At 53.1% G+C, this 18283-nt stretch overlaps 1 protein-coding gene across 1 annotated transcript in view; it reads left to right on the plus strand.

Annotated features, from left to right (window-relative positions):
• The window catches only part of Xkr6 (XK related 6), a 230751-nt gene that overhangs the window by 202008 nt on the left and 10460 nt on the right, over window positions 1-18283 (plus strand). The window contains exon 2 of the mRNA XM_026398874.2: window positions 11313-11509. Coding sequence (XP_026254659.1) covers window positions 11313-11509 — 197 coding nt within the window. The remainder of the gene's footprint in view (window positions 1-11312; window positions 11510-18283) is intronic.

An 18283-nucleotide genomic window follows, 5' to 3' on the forward strand; every position in this document is an offset into this window, starting at 1 on the left:
CACACCTCAGCTGCACATCTACCAGTGGGACAGCCATCTGGGGCATGTGACCCCCATCCTGGGAGCCAAGTCTAGTTGGGAGGCATCTGATTTTTAAGTGGCTTTGGCACTGGATAGAGGTACGGAGAGAGGGCAAAGAGAGCCCTGATCTCAGAGGGGAGAGGTGGGAAACTGGCACATGGTCCAGGCAGAGGCTCACACCTGCTTTCTAGCGTAAACACACCACTTAGATCAGGGGCATCATCTTGGGGTCAGTTGGCCTGGGCGTGCATCTTGGTGGCTACTGCCCTGGGCAGTGACTTGCTTCAGTTTCTGTGTTGAAGGCATTCTGAGGTGTGGGGAGGGTTACGTGAGGGAGTGTGGGTAGAGCACGTCACCTGCTGGGCCAGTCAACGGGGACTACTATTATACCCAGTCTGAGCATCACAAGGGTGACAGCCCTGGGTAGTGGGTAAGGCCTGTGGAGGGGGCTCCACCTGCTCAGGAAGGGTCTCCAGGCAGAGACCAAGACACAGTGAGGGCGCACCCCGCAAGGTTGGGGGTGGAGAGCTGCCAGCATGGCCAGGGGACAGCGGGTGTGGGAGAGAGGTGAGGTCGCGAGGCCCCGGGGGCCACTCAGTGACTAGAATGAGGCTCGCCTCAGTTTCCACATCTGTAAGATGGGAGTGGGAAGAGCACAGACAGGGAGGTTCCTACCCAAGCCACGTAGCTGGGGGCCTGGAACCTCCTGGACCTATTGCCTCCTGCACATGGCCGCCTGCCCTTCCCACCCTGGGTGGTCCCACTGGGCAGAACATGGGCAGGCAGCTCCGCGACCCTGGTGGGAGGCAGCTGAGGGTGCATTCCTACAGCACCTCTGCTGCTACAGCAAGCCAGGGTCCCCAACCCAGCCTGGCACAGGAGAGCAGAGGTGGGACCCCATGGGGAGGGCAGGGGCAGGACTTAGCAGATGGAGTTCTGGGTGAGCCCTCAGGAGGGGCTTTTGTGGCTGCTAAGAGCTCTGTCCTCAGTATCAAGGACAGTCCGTCATCACATCTGGGTCCCCTGGACCCTCACTTCCCATTTGGTAGTTAGGTGGCCCTCGCTCTTCTCTCTGAGGGGTCCACAGCCACCAAGGGTTCTGGTGGCTGGACAGGGGCTTGGCTTTCTTCTCTCTGTCTGCCTGCCCTCCCTGTGGACATAATGGTGACAACAAATGGCCAGAAGCAGGGAATCCTGGGGGGACAGGGAAGGACAGACAAACCTCCCTCCCCTCAGCACTCCAGGTTGGCTGTGGATGTAGGGCCATGGCTGTGACGGCGTTTGCAGGTGTCTGTGCAGATGGAGATCCAAGACACGTATTTGTAGCGTGAGTGTGTCTGTGTGTGTGTGTGTGTGTGCGTGTGTGTGTGGCACAGCAGGGCAGGGGTGAGCACATGGGTGGGTGTAGACAGTCCTTGTGTGCAGAGTGTGCGGTGTGCACAGGGTGTCTGGGTGGAGTGCAGGTGGCTGCCAGTGGCCGGGTGCCGGAGGGTGGGTGTGACAGAGGATGAGGGTTGACATGTCTGGGTGGACCTGGAGGCGTGGCTACTGGAATTTAAATGTGACAAAAGTAGAAGGCATTTTTGAAATAGCAAGGAGGCTACAGGCCAACAGCTGCTGTCAACTTCAGAGAAAGCCCTGTCCTGCCTGGGGTCAGCTTTCCCTGTCCTTCTGGGAAGGGCCATGAAGAGGTCGGAGCTCAGCCCCTGGGCCTGGCTGTGGACGGCGGAGCAGCCTGGGGTGGGCTGTCAGGGCCTGCGGGGTGCTGTGGCTTGGGCCTCGGTGGCCTCCTTGGTAAACCCTGGGCTTGCGGGGGATGCCAAGAAGGCTCTGCTGGCTGGGGTGGTCTCAGGCTGTCAGCCAAGATGGAGAGCCTCCCCCCCCCACCCCCGCTTGCAGGAAGTCCCCGCAGCTCAGGGAGAAATGCAGCTGTGTGGCCCTGCAGGCTGACCTCTGAGGACAGAAGGCTGGGGCTGAGGCCAGCTGGCCCTGCCACCAAGGTCAGCAGGGCATCTGCTGCTATGTGTTGGACACTGTGGAGGCTGGGCACAGCCAGGCTAGGACCTGGCCCTGGGAGAGTGAGATCCTAACCAGGCTCACACAGATCCCTGTCAATGACTGAACTCATGGGTCCCAAAAGCCAGTAGGGTGACCTCTGCTGGTTTCCAACCCTCAGTGGCCCCGTGTGTGGAGCGGGTAGGGATGCCTCAGAGGCCTGCCATGCGCTGTGTGCTCCTACCTGGTGACTGCTGGCCTCGGTTGTGACTGCATGGCCCTGGGTGTACACCCTCTCCTCTTCCTGCCCCTGCACCAACCCACCAGGCCAGTTCTGCAGACGGGGACTTCTGGAGCACCCAGAGGCAGGGCTGGGGCTGTGGTGGGGGGGTGGTGTGGGGATGGAGGGTCACGTAAAGGCAGGTCAGAAAGACCTGGGCACAGGTGGAATTCAGGGCCTGCCGTGGTCTCTGCTCAGTTATCCCCACAGATTTCTAATGGTTTCTTTGGGCTGCATGACCCCGTGGCTGGCCCTGAGCTCTGGAGACTGGCAGGCACACCCTGGATGTCGGAAGGTGGGCCTGGGTCGGTCAGTAGCTTCCATCAGAGTCCAGCCTGGCCTTCTAGCTCCTGCCACCTGAAGCCCCTCTCCCCTGAGGTTCCTCCCTCCCTGCCGCTCTTTCTTTCTCTTTCCCCCTTCCCTTCCTTCCTCCTGGGGTGAGCCACTACCCGAGAGTCATTCCCCCCTGACCCCAGGGAGTCATGTCCTCAGGGTGCAGTCCCCAGGGCCAGGCCCCAGGAGACTTGGGTCAGGAAGGGGAGAAGCAGGAAGGGCCGGGGGACGGGGAGCCACCCTTCTTGTGGGCTCTTTGCCCTGCCTTCTTGTCTGTCTGGCTGGGTGCTGTGCCCTGGGTGCAGGATGCTGAATCCTTGGCACCAGCTGGTTCTGAAAGGAGGTTCCTTTTGGGCCATTCCATCTGGGGTCTGAGGGCTTGTACCTGCAAGAGGTTTGCAGAGGGAGCTGGGGTTGTGGCTCAGCGGTAGAGCATTCGCATGTGAGGCCCTGGGTTCAATCCCCAGCACCACACAAAAATAAATAAATAGATAGATAAATAAAGAAAATGTATTAAAAAGAAAAAGAAGTCTGCTTCAGAAACAGGTCCTGAGGTAAGGTGGGAAAAACAGGTCCTGAAGGTATTCAAAGACAGGTGGACTCGTGGCCCTACTGAAACTTGAGCTTTGGGGTTCTGTACTTAATTCTGCACTTGTCCTTCTATATTCCTTTTCTTTTCAAATTGAGGCAGGGTCTCATCATGTTGTCCAGGCTGGCCTCAAACTACTGGGCTTGAGCCATCCTCCTGCCGCAGCCTCTCCAGCATCTTATGTGTGTTCTCATACTCTTTAAAATATTTTTAAATTAGGTTTTTTGGTAAAATTTTAAAAAAGAACATTTATGTAAAGTAACCTTGACTTTTCTGTGTGTCTGGAAAGGTCTTGGAGTTTCAATGCACATATAGAATCACACAGCCACCACCATAGTTGTCTCACTGATGGTTTCCTTGCCATAGAACACCCCTTTTAAAGTAAAGCACCCCCCAGCTCCAACCCATGCAGCTACTAATTCTCTCTCTCCACGTCTCCAGATGTCAGGCAGGTGAAGTTGCTCAGTACAGAACTGTTCACACAGCCTTCTCCTTCTGCGTGACGCCTTGTGACGCATGCAGGTTGTCGTGTGCATTGCTGCTCTGTGCATTCTTATTCCTGAGTTGCAGCCCACAGTATAGATGTGCCACAGTTGGTTTATCCATTCCCTGTTGAGGAATAGTTGGCAATTATGAATGGAATTGCTAAAACATTTGTGCACACATTTTTGTGTAGACGTAAGTTATTGTTTCTAGATAACATATGTTTCTAGATAATTTCTATTCAACCCAGAAATTGGGTTGCTGCATCATATAAGAGTATCTTTATAAGAGGCTATAAGAACTATTTATTTTACAGAGAGGCTGTACCATTTGCATTCCTACCTATAATATATGATCATTCCTGTATTCTCTCCAGCGCTGGACATTGTCAGTTTAAAAATATTTTAGATCAATGAGGTATGAAGGACTACCTTATTGTGTTTTTTAAATTGTGATTTTAATGTGTTTTGCTATTTTACAATGTTGAGTTTTTTTTCCCCTCTGTGCCTACTTACCATTCAACATCTTCTTTGGTGAAATGTCTATTCTAATCGTTGGCCCATTTCTAAAAATTGGGTTGATTGTTTCTTGCAGATGGAGTTTGAGAGTTCTCTGTGTATTCTGGGCACAAGTTCTGTGTCATATGTGATTTGTAAATGTCTTCTCTTAGTTTACATCTTGTCTTTTCATTCTCTTAGCAATGTCATTCACAGAGCAGAAGATTTTTATTTTGATGGTTTAGTTAATCTATTTTTCTTTTATGGGTCATGCTTTTGCTGCCATATATAAGAACTCTTCACCTCATGCAAGGTCACCAAGATTTTCTCCTTGAAGTCCCACAGTTTTACATTGTAGTCTAGGCTGTATTTTAAGTTAACTGTTGCACATGGATGACTAATTCTTACCACACCAATGGGAAGCCTTTCTTCATTGAATTGTCTTTGCATCTTTGTAAAAAAATCAGTTGGCCATATTTGGGTGGTCTGTTTGTGGACTCTGTTGTGTCCCACTGACCCATGCTTCTCTCTCTTTGCCAATACTGCACCATCAGAATTACTGCAGCTTTATAGTAAGTCTTAAAGTCAGATACAGTGAGTCCTTCAAATGTATTCTTCTTTTTCATAATTGTTTTGTCAATCCTAGTTCCTTTGCCTTTCCATATAAATTTAAGCATCTGCTTGTATGTATCTGCAAAAATTCTGCTGGAATTTTTATTGGAATTACTTTAATCTATAGATCAATTTCAGAACAACTGTCATCTTAATAGTGTATCTTCCTATCCATGAACATGGTATGTCTCTACCATTTAGGTTTTCTTTTATTAGCATTTTGTAGCTTTAGCATGCATTTATTGCATGTTTTATTAGATTCATATCTAAGAATTTCATCTTTGGGAGAAAATTTAAATAGTATATTTTTAAAATCTAAATTTTCTTTTTTTTTTTAAAGAGAGAGTGAGAGAGGAGAGAGAGAGATAGAGAGAGAGAATTTTTAATATTTATTTTTTAGTTCTCAGCGGACACAACATCTTTGTTGGTATGTGGTGCTGAGGATCGAACCCGGGCCGCACGCATGCCAGGCGAGCGCGCTACCGCTTGAGCCACATCCCAGCCCTAAAATCTAAATTTTCAAATGTGCAATCATAGTTTATAAAAAAATACAATTGATTTTTATTTGCTGAACTTGCATTATATGATACTGATAAATTCACTAATAAGTTCTACATGTTTTTTGTAGGTGCCTGAGGATTTTCAATCTAGGCAATCGTGTCATTTACAAATAGGGACAGTTCTAATTTTTTCCTTTGCATTCTGTCTATATTTTCTGTCTATATTTCTTTTTCTTGATTTTTTGCACTGGCTCAGTCTTCCAGTATGATGGTGAATACGAGTGGTAAAAGTCGATATCATAGCCTTGTTCCTGACCTTAAGACAAAAGCGTTCACTCTTTTATTATTCAGTATATTATCTGTGGGTTTTTGTAAATGTCCCATATCTACATCCGGCTAAGGAAATTTCCTGCAATATGTAGTTTGATGAGAGTTTTTCTTGTGTGTGGATGTTGAATTCTATCAGCTGCTTTTTTTTTCTGCATCAATTGGTGTGATCTGTAATTTTTATCATTCATATCATAGATGACATTGATTGATTTTTTTGAACATTGAGCCAGCGTTTCATCTCTGAGATTAATTCCATTGGCTCTGCTGTGGCATATTTCTATGTGTTATTGGATTTGATTTGCTAATATTTTATTGAAGATTTATACATCTTTGTTTTGGTATTGTTTCTAGGGTTTTTTTTGTTTGTTTTTGTTTTTGTTTTTGTTTTTGTTTTGGTACCAGGTTTGTCTGTCTTTCATATCTGAGTAATGCTGTGCTCATAAAATCTCCCTTTTTGTTTTCTAGGAAAGAGTGCGTAGAGTAGTGCTGGTTGCACCCTAAGGTCTTGGTAGAGAGTACTATTTTTCTTCAAGTGGTTCTGTAAGCTTCAGGTCCAGCAAAACCTGGACTTGGCCCTGTTTGGGGGACTTTGAGGGTTTGTTGTTTTCCATAATCAGAGGTTTCAATATGCCACGCTGAGCAGCCAGGGACTGTGGGTATAGATAGGTGAAACTCTTTAGCCTCCTGAGCCTGGTAGAAATCACTAATCTTCCATCCTGGTCAGTCTGAGGCAGACCCTAGCTAACTCCCAGTGGAGCAACACAGTCTAGGAAAGGCCTCTGACTTGCCTGAACCAGGACTGGCTGTGTGACCTTCAGGACATCACTCAGCTCTCTGAGCCTTAGATGAGCCATCAGAAAAAAGATAAGTGCTGATGTAAAAATGAAAATGTGCTTGGGGAACTAGAGAGTACCCCTCGAGGCAGGATTAAGGAGCTTCAAACAGGTCCACAGCTTATAAAGTTAGGGGAGGAAATGGGCAGAGTGGGCGGAGGAGGAGACAAGAGGAGAGCAGGGAGCAGCACGTGCTGTCACCTGCACAGCGACCTCTGTCCCCACCTGTCCCTGCCTGTCCCCCACAGGCATGTGGACCTCTGAGGGCTCAAGATGGCATATGTCCAGTTGTCCAACATGTCCCGAGCCCTGGTCTGGATGAGGTGTTTCACAGACGAGGAAAATTAGGGCTTGGTGATGTCCCCCAAGATGACAGCACGTGGCAGAACAGGACGGGAGCCCCGTGTTTGGGGCAAACTCTGCTCCTCTGTCATGAGGGTTGTAGGTAGGACAAAGTTCAGAAGGCAAGAGCCAAACGGTCGTCCTGAGGGGTGTGTGGGCTGGAGGCAGGGCCAATGGCCTTGAAGCCAGATGGCTGGGCATGAAGCGCTGGTTGGCCACTCGCATGGCTGGTAAATTGAGGAACACATCTCGCCTAGTGCTTCAGTTCACTGAGATGAGGTGAGCGTTGTACCTCCTCATGGAGCGTTGCAGGAATAGGGTCCGCGCCATTAATTCATTCATATCGACTCATTCATGCAAAACGCTCAGAATAGTGCTCAGCTCAGGAGAGGTATGCAAACACCAGGTGTTGTTATTTGTGAAGGTGTGGACTGTATTTGGGGTTCTGGGGAGCCATCACTTGAAGGAGGAAGCTGTGAGATGTTGGCAAAGCTTAGAGAGCCTCCAGCCTGCCCCAACCTCAGGAAGTGACTTGCTCAAGGTCACACAATCCTACAGGCCACAGCCCCGTCCAGCCCATGGCCCATCTGCATTTCCACCAGCACCTCATGATCCAGTGCTTCTGGGGGAGAGGTGGTGTGTCAGGAGGGCACATAAGAGGTGGGGGCAAATGCAGGAGGAAGGCTGGGTGTTGATCTCTCCTGAGCTTCCTACCTGGGGGAGGTGAGCATTCTGGAACATGCCAGGGAAGGGGACAACAGGGAGTTTGGAGGTGTGGCAGCCAGTGTTCCTCCTGCGGGCTCTGGGCTTTCCCCTGGGGACCCAGCACATCTGGGCACACATGGGTGCTGCAGCCTCACCCATGGCCCCTGCATCCTGCTCTGTCGCAGAGGAGACGCAGGCCTTTAGGTATGAGGTCACCGGTGTGGAGCATCCTTTCTGCGATGCTTAGGGTCTGGCGCCACCGTGTGGCCACGGGCCAAATCCGTCTGCACAGGAGTTGGAGGCCCAGCAAGAGGCAGCAGGAGGGCAGCCTCAGGTCTCCCAGACTAGCACTGAGTTTACTGGTGGGAAATGGGATGGAGGGAGCAGAGAGGACAGGCACAGGGGCTCAGAGGAGAGGTGCAGTGTCCCCAGCTTCCAGGCTGCTGGTTTCTTGGAAGCTCTTTAGACCACGAGGGAAGCTGGCCTTGGGGAAGTTCAGAGGAGGAGGAATCCCAGCCCTTTTGAGGATGGCAGCTGCCAGGACACAAGGGGCGGGAGCTTCGCATGGGCTCTGCAGGGACCAGCAAGGCCAGGGAGTCAGAGACCCTTGGCTCTTCCCCATGGTCCTCAAGTGACTGAGACGGGGCGGATACTCTCTGGCATGGGGGGCCCCACCTGAAAAGTGGAGGTGGCACTGGGTTAGTGATCAGACCTAATTCCAGAGAGTGTCCAGCACTCCCCGTTGTCTGCTGGGGACCAAGGACTGAAGGATAGAAGAGCAGAGTGCAGGGGAGGGGGTGCAGGCACCTGCCCTGGGCGTTCCTGAGCTGACTCCAACTTGGTGCTCCCCTGGGCGCAGGTTGCTGCACTGCAGGGGGTGGCACTGCCAAACTTGATTCCGGTGTGATTGTGGCGTCCTCTGTGCCTGGCATCTGTTTGTAACCAGCTCAGGGTGCAATTCTGGCTTTGCCCTCCCGCTGGCTTCTCCCACACCTGGGTGCTCTCATGGGGGAGAGCCCAGCTTCTCCTGGCAGGTCTTCCAGGCCAATCAGCACATTCTGTTCACTGTGTTCCTTTCCTCCACCTTGTGGGGCAGCAGGGCATGTGGCTAGGGAGAAGTTGAGGACGGAGAGCAGAGCCGTTCTCTGGTAAGGACAGATCCAGGGAACCTGAGTGCTGGCATTATTGGGGCCCAGGTGGATGGGCTTGGTTCTGCCACATGATCATTCCTTCAGCAGCTGGGCCACTTGCAAAGGTAGGAGACAGAGTGAGTGGTCAGAGCGTACCCCAAGGTAGTGTGCACTTGTGGTCAGGCCCCTGATGTGAGTCTATGGCCGTGGCACATGGGTACAGCTGAATTTTGGATCAGGGACCCGTTCTGATTGGTGACACCAATGGAGCACCAGGGCTCCATCGGACACTTGACCGTTCTGCACGTGGCTGCGGAGCCTCTGGGTTTGAGGCCCCGTCTCAGTGCCTAGCCAGTGAATCCTTGTCCCCTGCTGCCCTGCCTTCTCAAGCTGCCCCCACATCTGGCCACTCTGCCCTTCTTGTCTGGCTCTCCATCCCCTCCAAAGCTAATGATGATGATAGCTCCCTAGAGGGTCCTCCCAGCCCCCACTGTCCCCAGCATCTCCCCAGTAGGCCTGGCCTCAGGCCCCAAACCTTCATCCCTGTCCTCTCTCCTTCCTCCTCCAATTTCCTCTCCTCCTCTGTCTCTCTCCTCTGTTTCTCTCTTTCTCTGTGTGTGTCTCTGACCCCTCCAGCCACCCCTTGGTGACCCTGCAGCTTTACAGATCAAGTGTCAGACTCCCTCTCCTTCCTGGGCCTCCCCCGTCTCCCTGATGGTATGAATTCACAGGCAGGGGCCCAGGCAGAGGGACCACTCATGGGAAGTGCCACAGCCAGCAGGTGACAACACCTGGAACAGAACGAGGATTCTGTGTTGGCTTCGCCTCCAGCCTTAGTTTCCCACTTGTGAAGTGGCACCGAGCAGACCTGCCCCAAGAGGCATGCTGGGACTCCACAGGCTGCCACCCCTGTGTGCCTGGCCCTTCCCCAGGTCCCTCCTAATGGAGGGCACCGCAGTGCACCTTGCTTTAATGTTCAGTAGATCAGCATCCATTCACTCCAGGGGTGTAACCAGAGAGATGAGGTGCGTCTCTCCAGGATAGCCACCAGAATCTCCCCCAAAGGCCTCAGGAGTCCAGAGAGAATGCCACAGCACTGTCCCAGACGTTTGGGGGGAGGGAGGCTCACGTGGCCAGTACTTTCTTTTCTTTATTTCTGGCCAGCACATTTTGGGGGGTCACACCTCTGAGTCAGTGGGCACATGTCCCGGGGTATCCTTGAGGGAGGCTAAAGAAAGGTCAGAGGTGAGGCTGGAGAGGTGGCAGTGTGCTGGGCCACGAGGACAGCTCTGGATCACTCCAAGTCCCATGGGGAGCTGTGGAGGGTCAGCGGAAGAGGAGCGGGGGCCACACGTGGGCTCTTCAAGGAGCACTTTGGCTGCGGCGGGAAGAGGGGCGGTTATGGGCGGGAGAGGGCGGTGTAGACCAGCGACAATGCAGACCAGGCCGGTGGTGATGGTGGGGACAGGGAGGGTCGTCTTGTAGCCCCAAGTGAGCACTTGGAAATACTGAGGACAGCTGGGCCTCCACAGGTGCCGGCCATGTGCTCCGGGTCTGACACCGGCACGGCCCTCTGGGAGGCTCCGGAATGTGGGCAGAACGTCTCCCGGGGAAGCCAGGTTCTCTCCCACTGGCTGTGGCACTATTCCTTGCTTAATCCTAACGGGGCCCACAAAGCTGAACTTCCTGATGCTTTTGGACAGGCCTCTGAGGCCTACACCCCTGACCCTGACCCTGCCTCAGAGGCCATTAGTGGGTTTTGATGGGACCTTAAATTGTCCTCTTGCCTGACTGGGGCTTGCAGACACAGTTCCAGAAAGTTCAGGTAAAAGTGAGGCTTACCCAAGGTGGGTACCCACCTGCTCATCTCTAATGGGGCACACACTCTATGAGGCTCCCTCATTACAGAGGGTGAGTTAGGAGGGAGTCAGAAGACTGGTTCAAGGGCCCACAGCACGCAGGGCTGACCTGCAAGCACTCCACCTGGACCTGCTTCCTTTGCCCTTTGCTCCTCCCTGTGGAGCCTGGGTGTCATCCTGACGGAGGGGTCAGCGGATCTGCGACTGACCAGGGATGAAGGCTCCTTTGCGGGCTCCCTGATGTGGGGGGACATATGGGCTGTGAGGGTAACTTGCCATTCTTACTAGCCCTCCAGCTACGGGAGCATGGACTTTCAGGGCTCCAACTTTCCTATCTGCCATATCAACTCACCTCCTAGGTATGGCCAGTCAGTGAGTGGCACTTAGTGGAATGTCACAAAGGCTAATTCCCACCCTCTCTAGAGTGCAGCAGAGTGTCAACTCTATTGGAATGCTTCCCTTATGATACCCAACCCGAGGAAGTCCACCTGCGTTCTGGGCTCACTAAGATGCTTAAGTGGTAGGCCCTGGAAGATCATCTGGCTCCACTCTCCCATTTTCCAGATGAGCTCACAGAGGCCAGGACGGGAAGGACTCGCCTAGGGCTCCAGATGGCAGATTTTTCTGATCTGCCCCGAACACTATGTCCTTGGTCTGAGAGACCTCAGAACCCCATCCAAGTCTCCGGGACCTTCTGCGCCCACGTGGGTGGGGGTGCGGCCGGCACAGGCAGGGATGGCCGGGTCCTTCTGCAGCGCCCACCCCACCCACGCCTCTGTGTTCTGTCCTGTGTCTCCCGGCAGGTATATCCGCACCATGTACCTGGGGATTCAGAGCCAGCGGCAGAAGGAACACCAGCGACGCTTCTACTGGGCTATGATGTACGAATATGCAGATGTCAACATGCTGCGCCTCCTGGAGACCTTCCTGGAGAGCGCCCCCCAACTGGTGCTACAGCTCTGCATAATGATCCAGAAGAACAGCGCCGAGACGCTGCCCTGTGAGTGCCCACCCTGGCGGCGCCCCGCCCAGGCCCCGCCCCCCAAACGCTAGGCCCCGCCCCCACCCCTGCTGGGTCCCCTCCTGGGAGCTCTGGGAGGGCCTGGCACCTCCGAGGGCGCTGGGAGTCCCAGCTCTGGGTCCTCAGGACACCGAGCCCTGGGCAATGTTGACGTCGCCTACACAGCACAGAGGTTTCCCCTACCGTGTGCGGGCTCTGGGCCTCCCCAAGACACTGTTGAGTGAGCAGTGCAGACCTGGGTCTCCAGAGTGCCCCGGGGCAGTAGGAGCCAGTCAGGCCCCCAGCAGAGCCAAGAGCCCTAGGTCTCCCAGCCAGGCAGGATGGCCCCTTCCCTCTGGCGCTGGCTTGAGCCCGGGTTGCTGTGAGATGCAGGAGCTCAGGCCTAGAGAGAGCACAGGACTGAGGCAGAGTGGAATGTCAGGGCTCACTCGTGGTTGCAGACGCTGTAATTAGTGGTGCTCTTGCTTCACGCTTAAGTAGAGTCCCACTTGTCAATCAAGGCTAAAGCGGCTATGCTCCAATTAAAGCAGGTGGCAGAGCCACACACCTGCCTATGGCCCCGCCTGCCCAAACCCTCTGGCCCTTGGGGCCCCATGTTCTTCAAGGAGCCTCAGAAGCTCTGCAGCAGGCACCGTGGTTTCTGCAGCAGCAGGAAATTTCGAAGGCATCCTTGGCTGCCAGAGAAGCTCTTGCAAGGTCAGACTGCGGTGGTCAAGGCTCTGTAGTCACACCACAAAACCGATGGCCAGCCCAGCCTCCAAGTGCCACTGTCACACCTCAGAATGTATGCCAGGGGACAGTAGCTTCAGTAGAGAACAGGATCTAGATGAAAGGAGGCCAGAAATGATGGCTTGTTGGAGGAGGTGGGATATTTGGTCTGGGAAGACTTGGGCGACCTGAATTCCAACGTTGGAAGGGTGGCCGTGGGGAAGAGAGTCGTCCTGAAGGTCAGGTGAGGGTCATTCCATCTAGCGATGGGAGGACTTTCTCAGGGAGTGGTCGGTTCTCTCGTGTTCAAGCAGCAGGTTGCTGAAGAGACTCAGCCCGGAGCTCCTGGCTCCAGAGGCTCACGTGAGCGTGTGCATGCTGAGCTCAGCAAGGCAGCAGTGGGTGGGGGTCGCCCCCCTGGGCGGCTCTCTCTGGTCGATGGCCTGTTCTCCTGGGATCTCACCTTCAGCCCAGCAGGCCTCCTACAGTGTCTGGCTCCCTGTTGGTGGTGGTGGTGCTTTTGTTGTGGACGTACTTCCTGAGTGGACTGCAGCCTCTATTGGTGAGATCTCTGGCTGATGGTGGGCCTTGTGATGGCTGCTGACTTCTCGACACTGTTGGTGCTGTAGGTGTTTAGAAAGGTCAATGGTGCTACCAGTGCCACTTTACTCTCCAAGTTCGCCATTGGTCTTGCTCCGTGCCAAGCTCCCCCACCATGGCCCTCTCTCCACCCTCTTGTCCTCACTGATGGCTGGGTTAATAGTACAATATTCAGCCTGCAAGATGGATTTGTATCCAGTTTCCCCACAAATGGAGACTCAAGTGAAATAATCATGATGATAATAACGATATTATGCTGGAGCTGTTTGGACATTTCTGGGCTGTCTTCCTTAAATCTAATACCTTAAAAGTTTAAATAAAGATAAAATAGACTTAAGAGAGCATTAGCATCTGACATCACATTTACGCTGGTTTGGAAGGCAGACTTGGAAGGCAGCCTGGTGCGTGGGAAAGGCAGGCAGAGTGCCGGTATCGTGCAGCTCTACCGCGGGGCAAGTGCCTTCCTGACTGCTTCCTCGTCTGTAAGTGGGGGGTAATAGCTGCTTCGGGGGCTGTTGTGAAGAGCAGATGAGCCCACACAAACCTGCACAGTGCATCACTTGACATGTTTTGGGTGCCTGATGCGGTCAGCCCTTCCACCAGGTATATTAAGCCAGGTGTCATATGAGCAGAGGAACCACAGAATGGGCAGGCATGGTACCCACCCTTGTGCATCTTCCATTTTCTCTGGGGAGACAAAAACAATCAGAGATTGTGGGGATCCAGAGTGTAGGGAGGTGAAACAATGGGCAGATGGGAGGTTTCTCTGGAGGGGACACCAACAAGTTGTGGGAGTTCTGACTGGGCATGTTGGGTTGGAGGGGCCCTACAGGAGAGTGGTCTGGGGATGGACGGAGACTCGATAGCTCCATCACCGTGCCTCAGGCCTAGGCTTTTCTGATGGGCTGCATGGACATTGGGCGGTGGTTGGGATGGAGCTAGTCTGCCTTTTTGGTGAAGCCCACTCTGAGGAGCCATGCTACTTACTGGGCTCTGACGGCTACTTCCTCTATCCCCAGTACCGCTGTGTGTCAGGTACCGCCACGAGTCAGATATGCTGGGAATGCATTGCACAGACACCTCTGCCTTTAGATCTTATTGACAGACGAGTACAGAGGTGAGGGTAACTGTTTCTGGGGTCAGCACAGAGAAGGTGACATTTGACCTGGATGGATGAGTAGGAGCTGGCTTGGAGGGGAAGGTTGAGCAGTGAAACTGAAAATGTCAAGGGACTTTAGTGGCTCTGAGAGCCTAGGGTGCTTCAGGGAGTATGGGAGACAGTGGTGGTGCTGGTGGTGCCAACTAAGCTAGTTAGTATTTTGGGGGAGCAAAACTGCATGCCAAAGACTAGCCTCAGAGGATTACGTAGATTAACTAACCCGTTAATATCCCGTAGGTAGACATGCTTTATCATTCCCATTCTGTGGATGATGAAATGAAGGTCCAGAGAGGTTAGGTACCCTGCACATGGCCACAAGTTTGTCAGTGCAGACTGGGTTTTTACCAAGGAACCTCGGCTCCCAAGCCTGTGCCCACAAGCAAGAAAGCTGTGCTGAGTCTTGAAGAGTCAGACTTGTGTGGATTCTGAGGGAGCCCGTCACTGATAAAGGGAAGAAAAGACTGACCTGCGCCACGGCCAAGCTGAGAACAGATGTGCACCCATTGGCACCTGTGTACACAGGTGTGCGAGCCCCAGATGCCATCCCACTGGCTGGGCCAGAGGCTGCTGCCGCCGCCTCTTACCCTGTGAGTCGCCGCCAAGAGTTGGTACTGTGAAAATGCCCTCTGTCTTCGAGAGCGTCCTGTTTGAGCCACCTCTTCCAGGGGCTCAGGGGAAGCTTTGCTGTAGAGCTGAGCTTGGCCTGACCAGGAAGTGAAGGAGTGGGCCTGAGAGTCAGCTCCCCAGGACCCCACCAATGACACAAGCCACATCCTTTGGCCTGGCCATTTCTTGAGGATCATTTCTACTGCCCCAGACAAAGACTGGTGGATAACCAACTCTGAAAAAATGTCAGAAAAGTGGTGATACTCATGCACTCACCATGAAGACGACCCAAGACTCTTGGGAGATAATAGAAGTCCAGCCTCTTCTAAGGCTGCCTGTCCACCTGCCTCCCTACACATGAACTCAGACTGTTCGTGCTGGGAGTGGGATTCCAGAAATTTATGTAGTCCAACACTTACTTTATAGAAAAGGAAGCGGAAGTCCGGAGAGTCCAAGGGTCTTAACCAAGGTGACTCACCAGCTAGTGGGTGGGTTGGTATTGAAATCCAGTGCCCCATGTTTCCAGTATAGCGCACATTCCTTGGGTCTTCTTAGAGTCCTCTGGCTCTGAGGGGCCAGGGCCCCTGAGAAGCCTCAGAGAAAACTCCAGAATCCTCAGACCTCTGAGCCATATGTGCCCCTCAACCCTCTAATTGAGCTAGGTGGAAATCCTGGTAGTCCTTGGGTGGGATGAGGGCTTGGGCTGGGGCTGTGATTTGAAGACAGAGTGGCCTGGTAACCCTGGACAGGATCAACTGGTGCAGCGTAGATCAGCCCTGCTCAAGGGGCTGCATCAGGGACCTGCTTCCTCTCGGGGCAGGGGTTCTCAGAGGTGATCAACGCAGACTTCCACTTGCTCTCTCTCTCTCTTTTTTTAAAGAGAGACAGAGAAAGAATTTTTTAATATTTATTTTTTAGTTTTCAGCGGACACAACATCTTTTGTTTTTTTGTATGTGGTGCTGGGGATCGAACCCGGGCCGCACGCATGCCAGGCGAGCGCGCTACCGCTTGAGCCACATCCCCAGCCCCTCCACTTGCTCTCTTGAGTGACAGTCTGTCACATGACACTTTGCAGGATTTCTGGGGCCCTGTGAGTGGTGGTGGAGAGCCGCCACTGTAGAGCATGGATCCCACTCCTTTTGTTTGACAAATGGGAGGCTGAAGCTCACAGAGGGAAGGAAGTCACCCAGGGATCCCGGCAAGGAGGGTGGACCTTGCTTCTTCTTCAGGCTCTTCTGCTTCTGGCCACCTGGGACCTGCATTTGAGGTAGCATGGCGGGTGCAGGCCATGGTCAAGTGCCGCGCCTTGCCCACGGAGCTCCCTGCCCCACACCTTCCTTCAGTAGCCACAGAGACCCAGGACCAAATTCCCATCAAAACCGTGTGTCTTTATGACGACAGAGAAGTGTGAGGAAATGTCAAACCTTCCGTCTAAACCTTGACTTTCCTTTAGCAAATGTGGAGCCTGAAGAGACAATTAGGGGTCTTTCTTTCTGTCTCTTTGGTGTCAACCTCTCCACTCCCTCCCTCTTTCTTAACTTCACATCAGGCTTCTTTTACATCAAAAGCCCTTCCAGTGACTTGTACCTGAGTCTCGTCTGCTTCTTTTGCAAGAACTCTGACTGACGCCTCCGAGCCACGCAGAAGCAGTGTGCATTCCCTTTTTCCTGCTCCCATTGAGCTAAAATGCCTGGGCCTTTCTCTTCAGCTGCCTGTGCATCCTTCTTCCTCCAGGAAGATCGGGAGCTTCCCACAGGGAGCCTCAGCTTCCACTGCTCTGCTCCCTGCCCAGGCATCCCCTTGGCAGAAGGGCAAAGCTGCCCAGGGCTGCAGGTGGAGGCGGGGCTAGGGGCCTGCTTGTGGAAGTGGGGTCCATGCAGCAGACCCCATCCTTCCTCTGCCCACAGGGGAGGACACTGGGTCTCTTCTCTTGGTTCTCCTTTTTTCCTTCTTACGTGAGGAAAGCTGTTGTCTCTCTCCAGTCCTACTCATATGGACGTTGGCTGTCATTCTATCTTGGACACATTGTCTTAGTCCATTCTGTGGCTGTAATGAAATACCCAAGACAGGGTAATTTATAAAGAATAGAAGTCTGTGTGGCTCACAGTTCTGGAATCTGAGAAGTCCAGCAGCGTGGTGCTGGCATGTGGAAGGGCCTTCTTGTGTCATCATGATGTGGTGGAAGGCTCTGGAAGGCAAGATGGGGCAAGTGTGCTAGCTCAGGTCTCTGCTCCTCTTCTGATAAAGCTACCCGTGCCATGGTAGGGCCCTATTCCATGACTTCATTTCACCCTGATTGCTGCCCAAAGGCTCATCTCCAAATATCATTAAATATAATTTTGAGGATTAATACACAAGCCTTTAGGGGGGCCCTTTCAAACCATTTCACTTACCCCTCAGGATCTCGGTTAAAATGGGGAGAGACTACCCCCCAGAAAGCCATAGTGACTTGGTGGCGGGAGCTGAAGGTCCTGGGTCTGTGGCCCACACCAGAGCTTGACCTTTCCACTCTGTTTCCTCTACACCAAGTTAGTTACTGAAGCAACCGACCTGCTGCTCAAACAGCTTTGGATAACGACCTTGTCTAGAAATATAAGGAGTCTCTGGGCCCCTACCCCCACCCCAGTGCCCAGCGCTGCTGCCCCTTAGGACCCCACTTGAGGGGGGCATTGCTCTGGGATTCGTCTTGCACTCACCTGGGGTGGGCCAGTTCCAGGAAGTGCTCTGGGCTCTCAGGCTACAGGGTACCTGGCTCTGCCCACTTTTGACCTCAGCCCACTGCACTTCTCTGATGTGGCCACAGGGAGATAAATAAAGGAAAGGATGTCCAGTTCCCTGTTGGCCTCTTCTCCTGGTGGGCCTGCAACGTCACCCATCACAAAATGAAAGAGGCACAGGGAAGACACAGGTGTGGCGCTCTTGTCTCCCCGAGGACGACCCCCCACTCTCCTGTTTCTCCTTTGGCAGTGGTACCAGGAGGAACCGGCTTGGCATCTACCCAGAGCCCCCTGGCCAGGCACCTCCAGCGCACAGCCCTTCCTAGGTCCACATCTTCTGGTTCAAAGTCACACTTAAAACATTATGCTGTTAAATGGAATTTGCAGTGATTTTAAACACAGACCTGAGCCCTATCACTGCCTCACTTCAGCCTGAATCAGGCCCAGGTTGCCCTGACAACTGGGAAGAGGGAGGGTCTTCACACAGCAGAAAAAACACAAGGAAGGCCAACTAAGTTGATCTCATTAGCATTAATACGGTTGAAACAGTGACTGGTCATTTGGAAGTGACTGTGCATGAGTCACTGGAACAGAGGGATGGGGTGCAGGCGTCCTGGGCCAGCCCAGGTGACCGAGGTGGCTCCCTAGGGGACGGCTCAGAGGGCACAGGTTCAGAAGCCCCAGGCAGTGACTGACCCCTTATCCCTTTACTTAGGAACTACTTATCAGTCACCCGTTAAGTGCCCAGCATGGCAGTAGGAGCTGGGGACAGATACAGCAAGAAGCAAGACTGGCAAACCCCTGTCCCCTGGAGAGTAAGCTTCTTGGGGAAAAAAGTGACAAACAAAGCCAATATTTTGTTCTGTGTGTAGAGAAGGACCCGCCCTAGGAGAGCAGTGAGGCCAGGGAGGAGAGGCCCAGGCAGTGCGCAGTCTCAGTGGGTGGCCAGGGAGGCCTCAGGA

Source organism: Urocitellus parryii, chromosome 14 (genome assembly GCF_045843805.1).
Source record: "Urocitellus parryii isolate mUroPar1 chromosome 14, mUroPar1.hap1, whole genome shotgun sequence".
In the NCBI taxonomy this organism is placed as follows: Eukaryota; Metazoa; Chordata; class Mammalia; order Rodentia; family Sciuridae; genus Urocitellus; species Urocitellus parryii.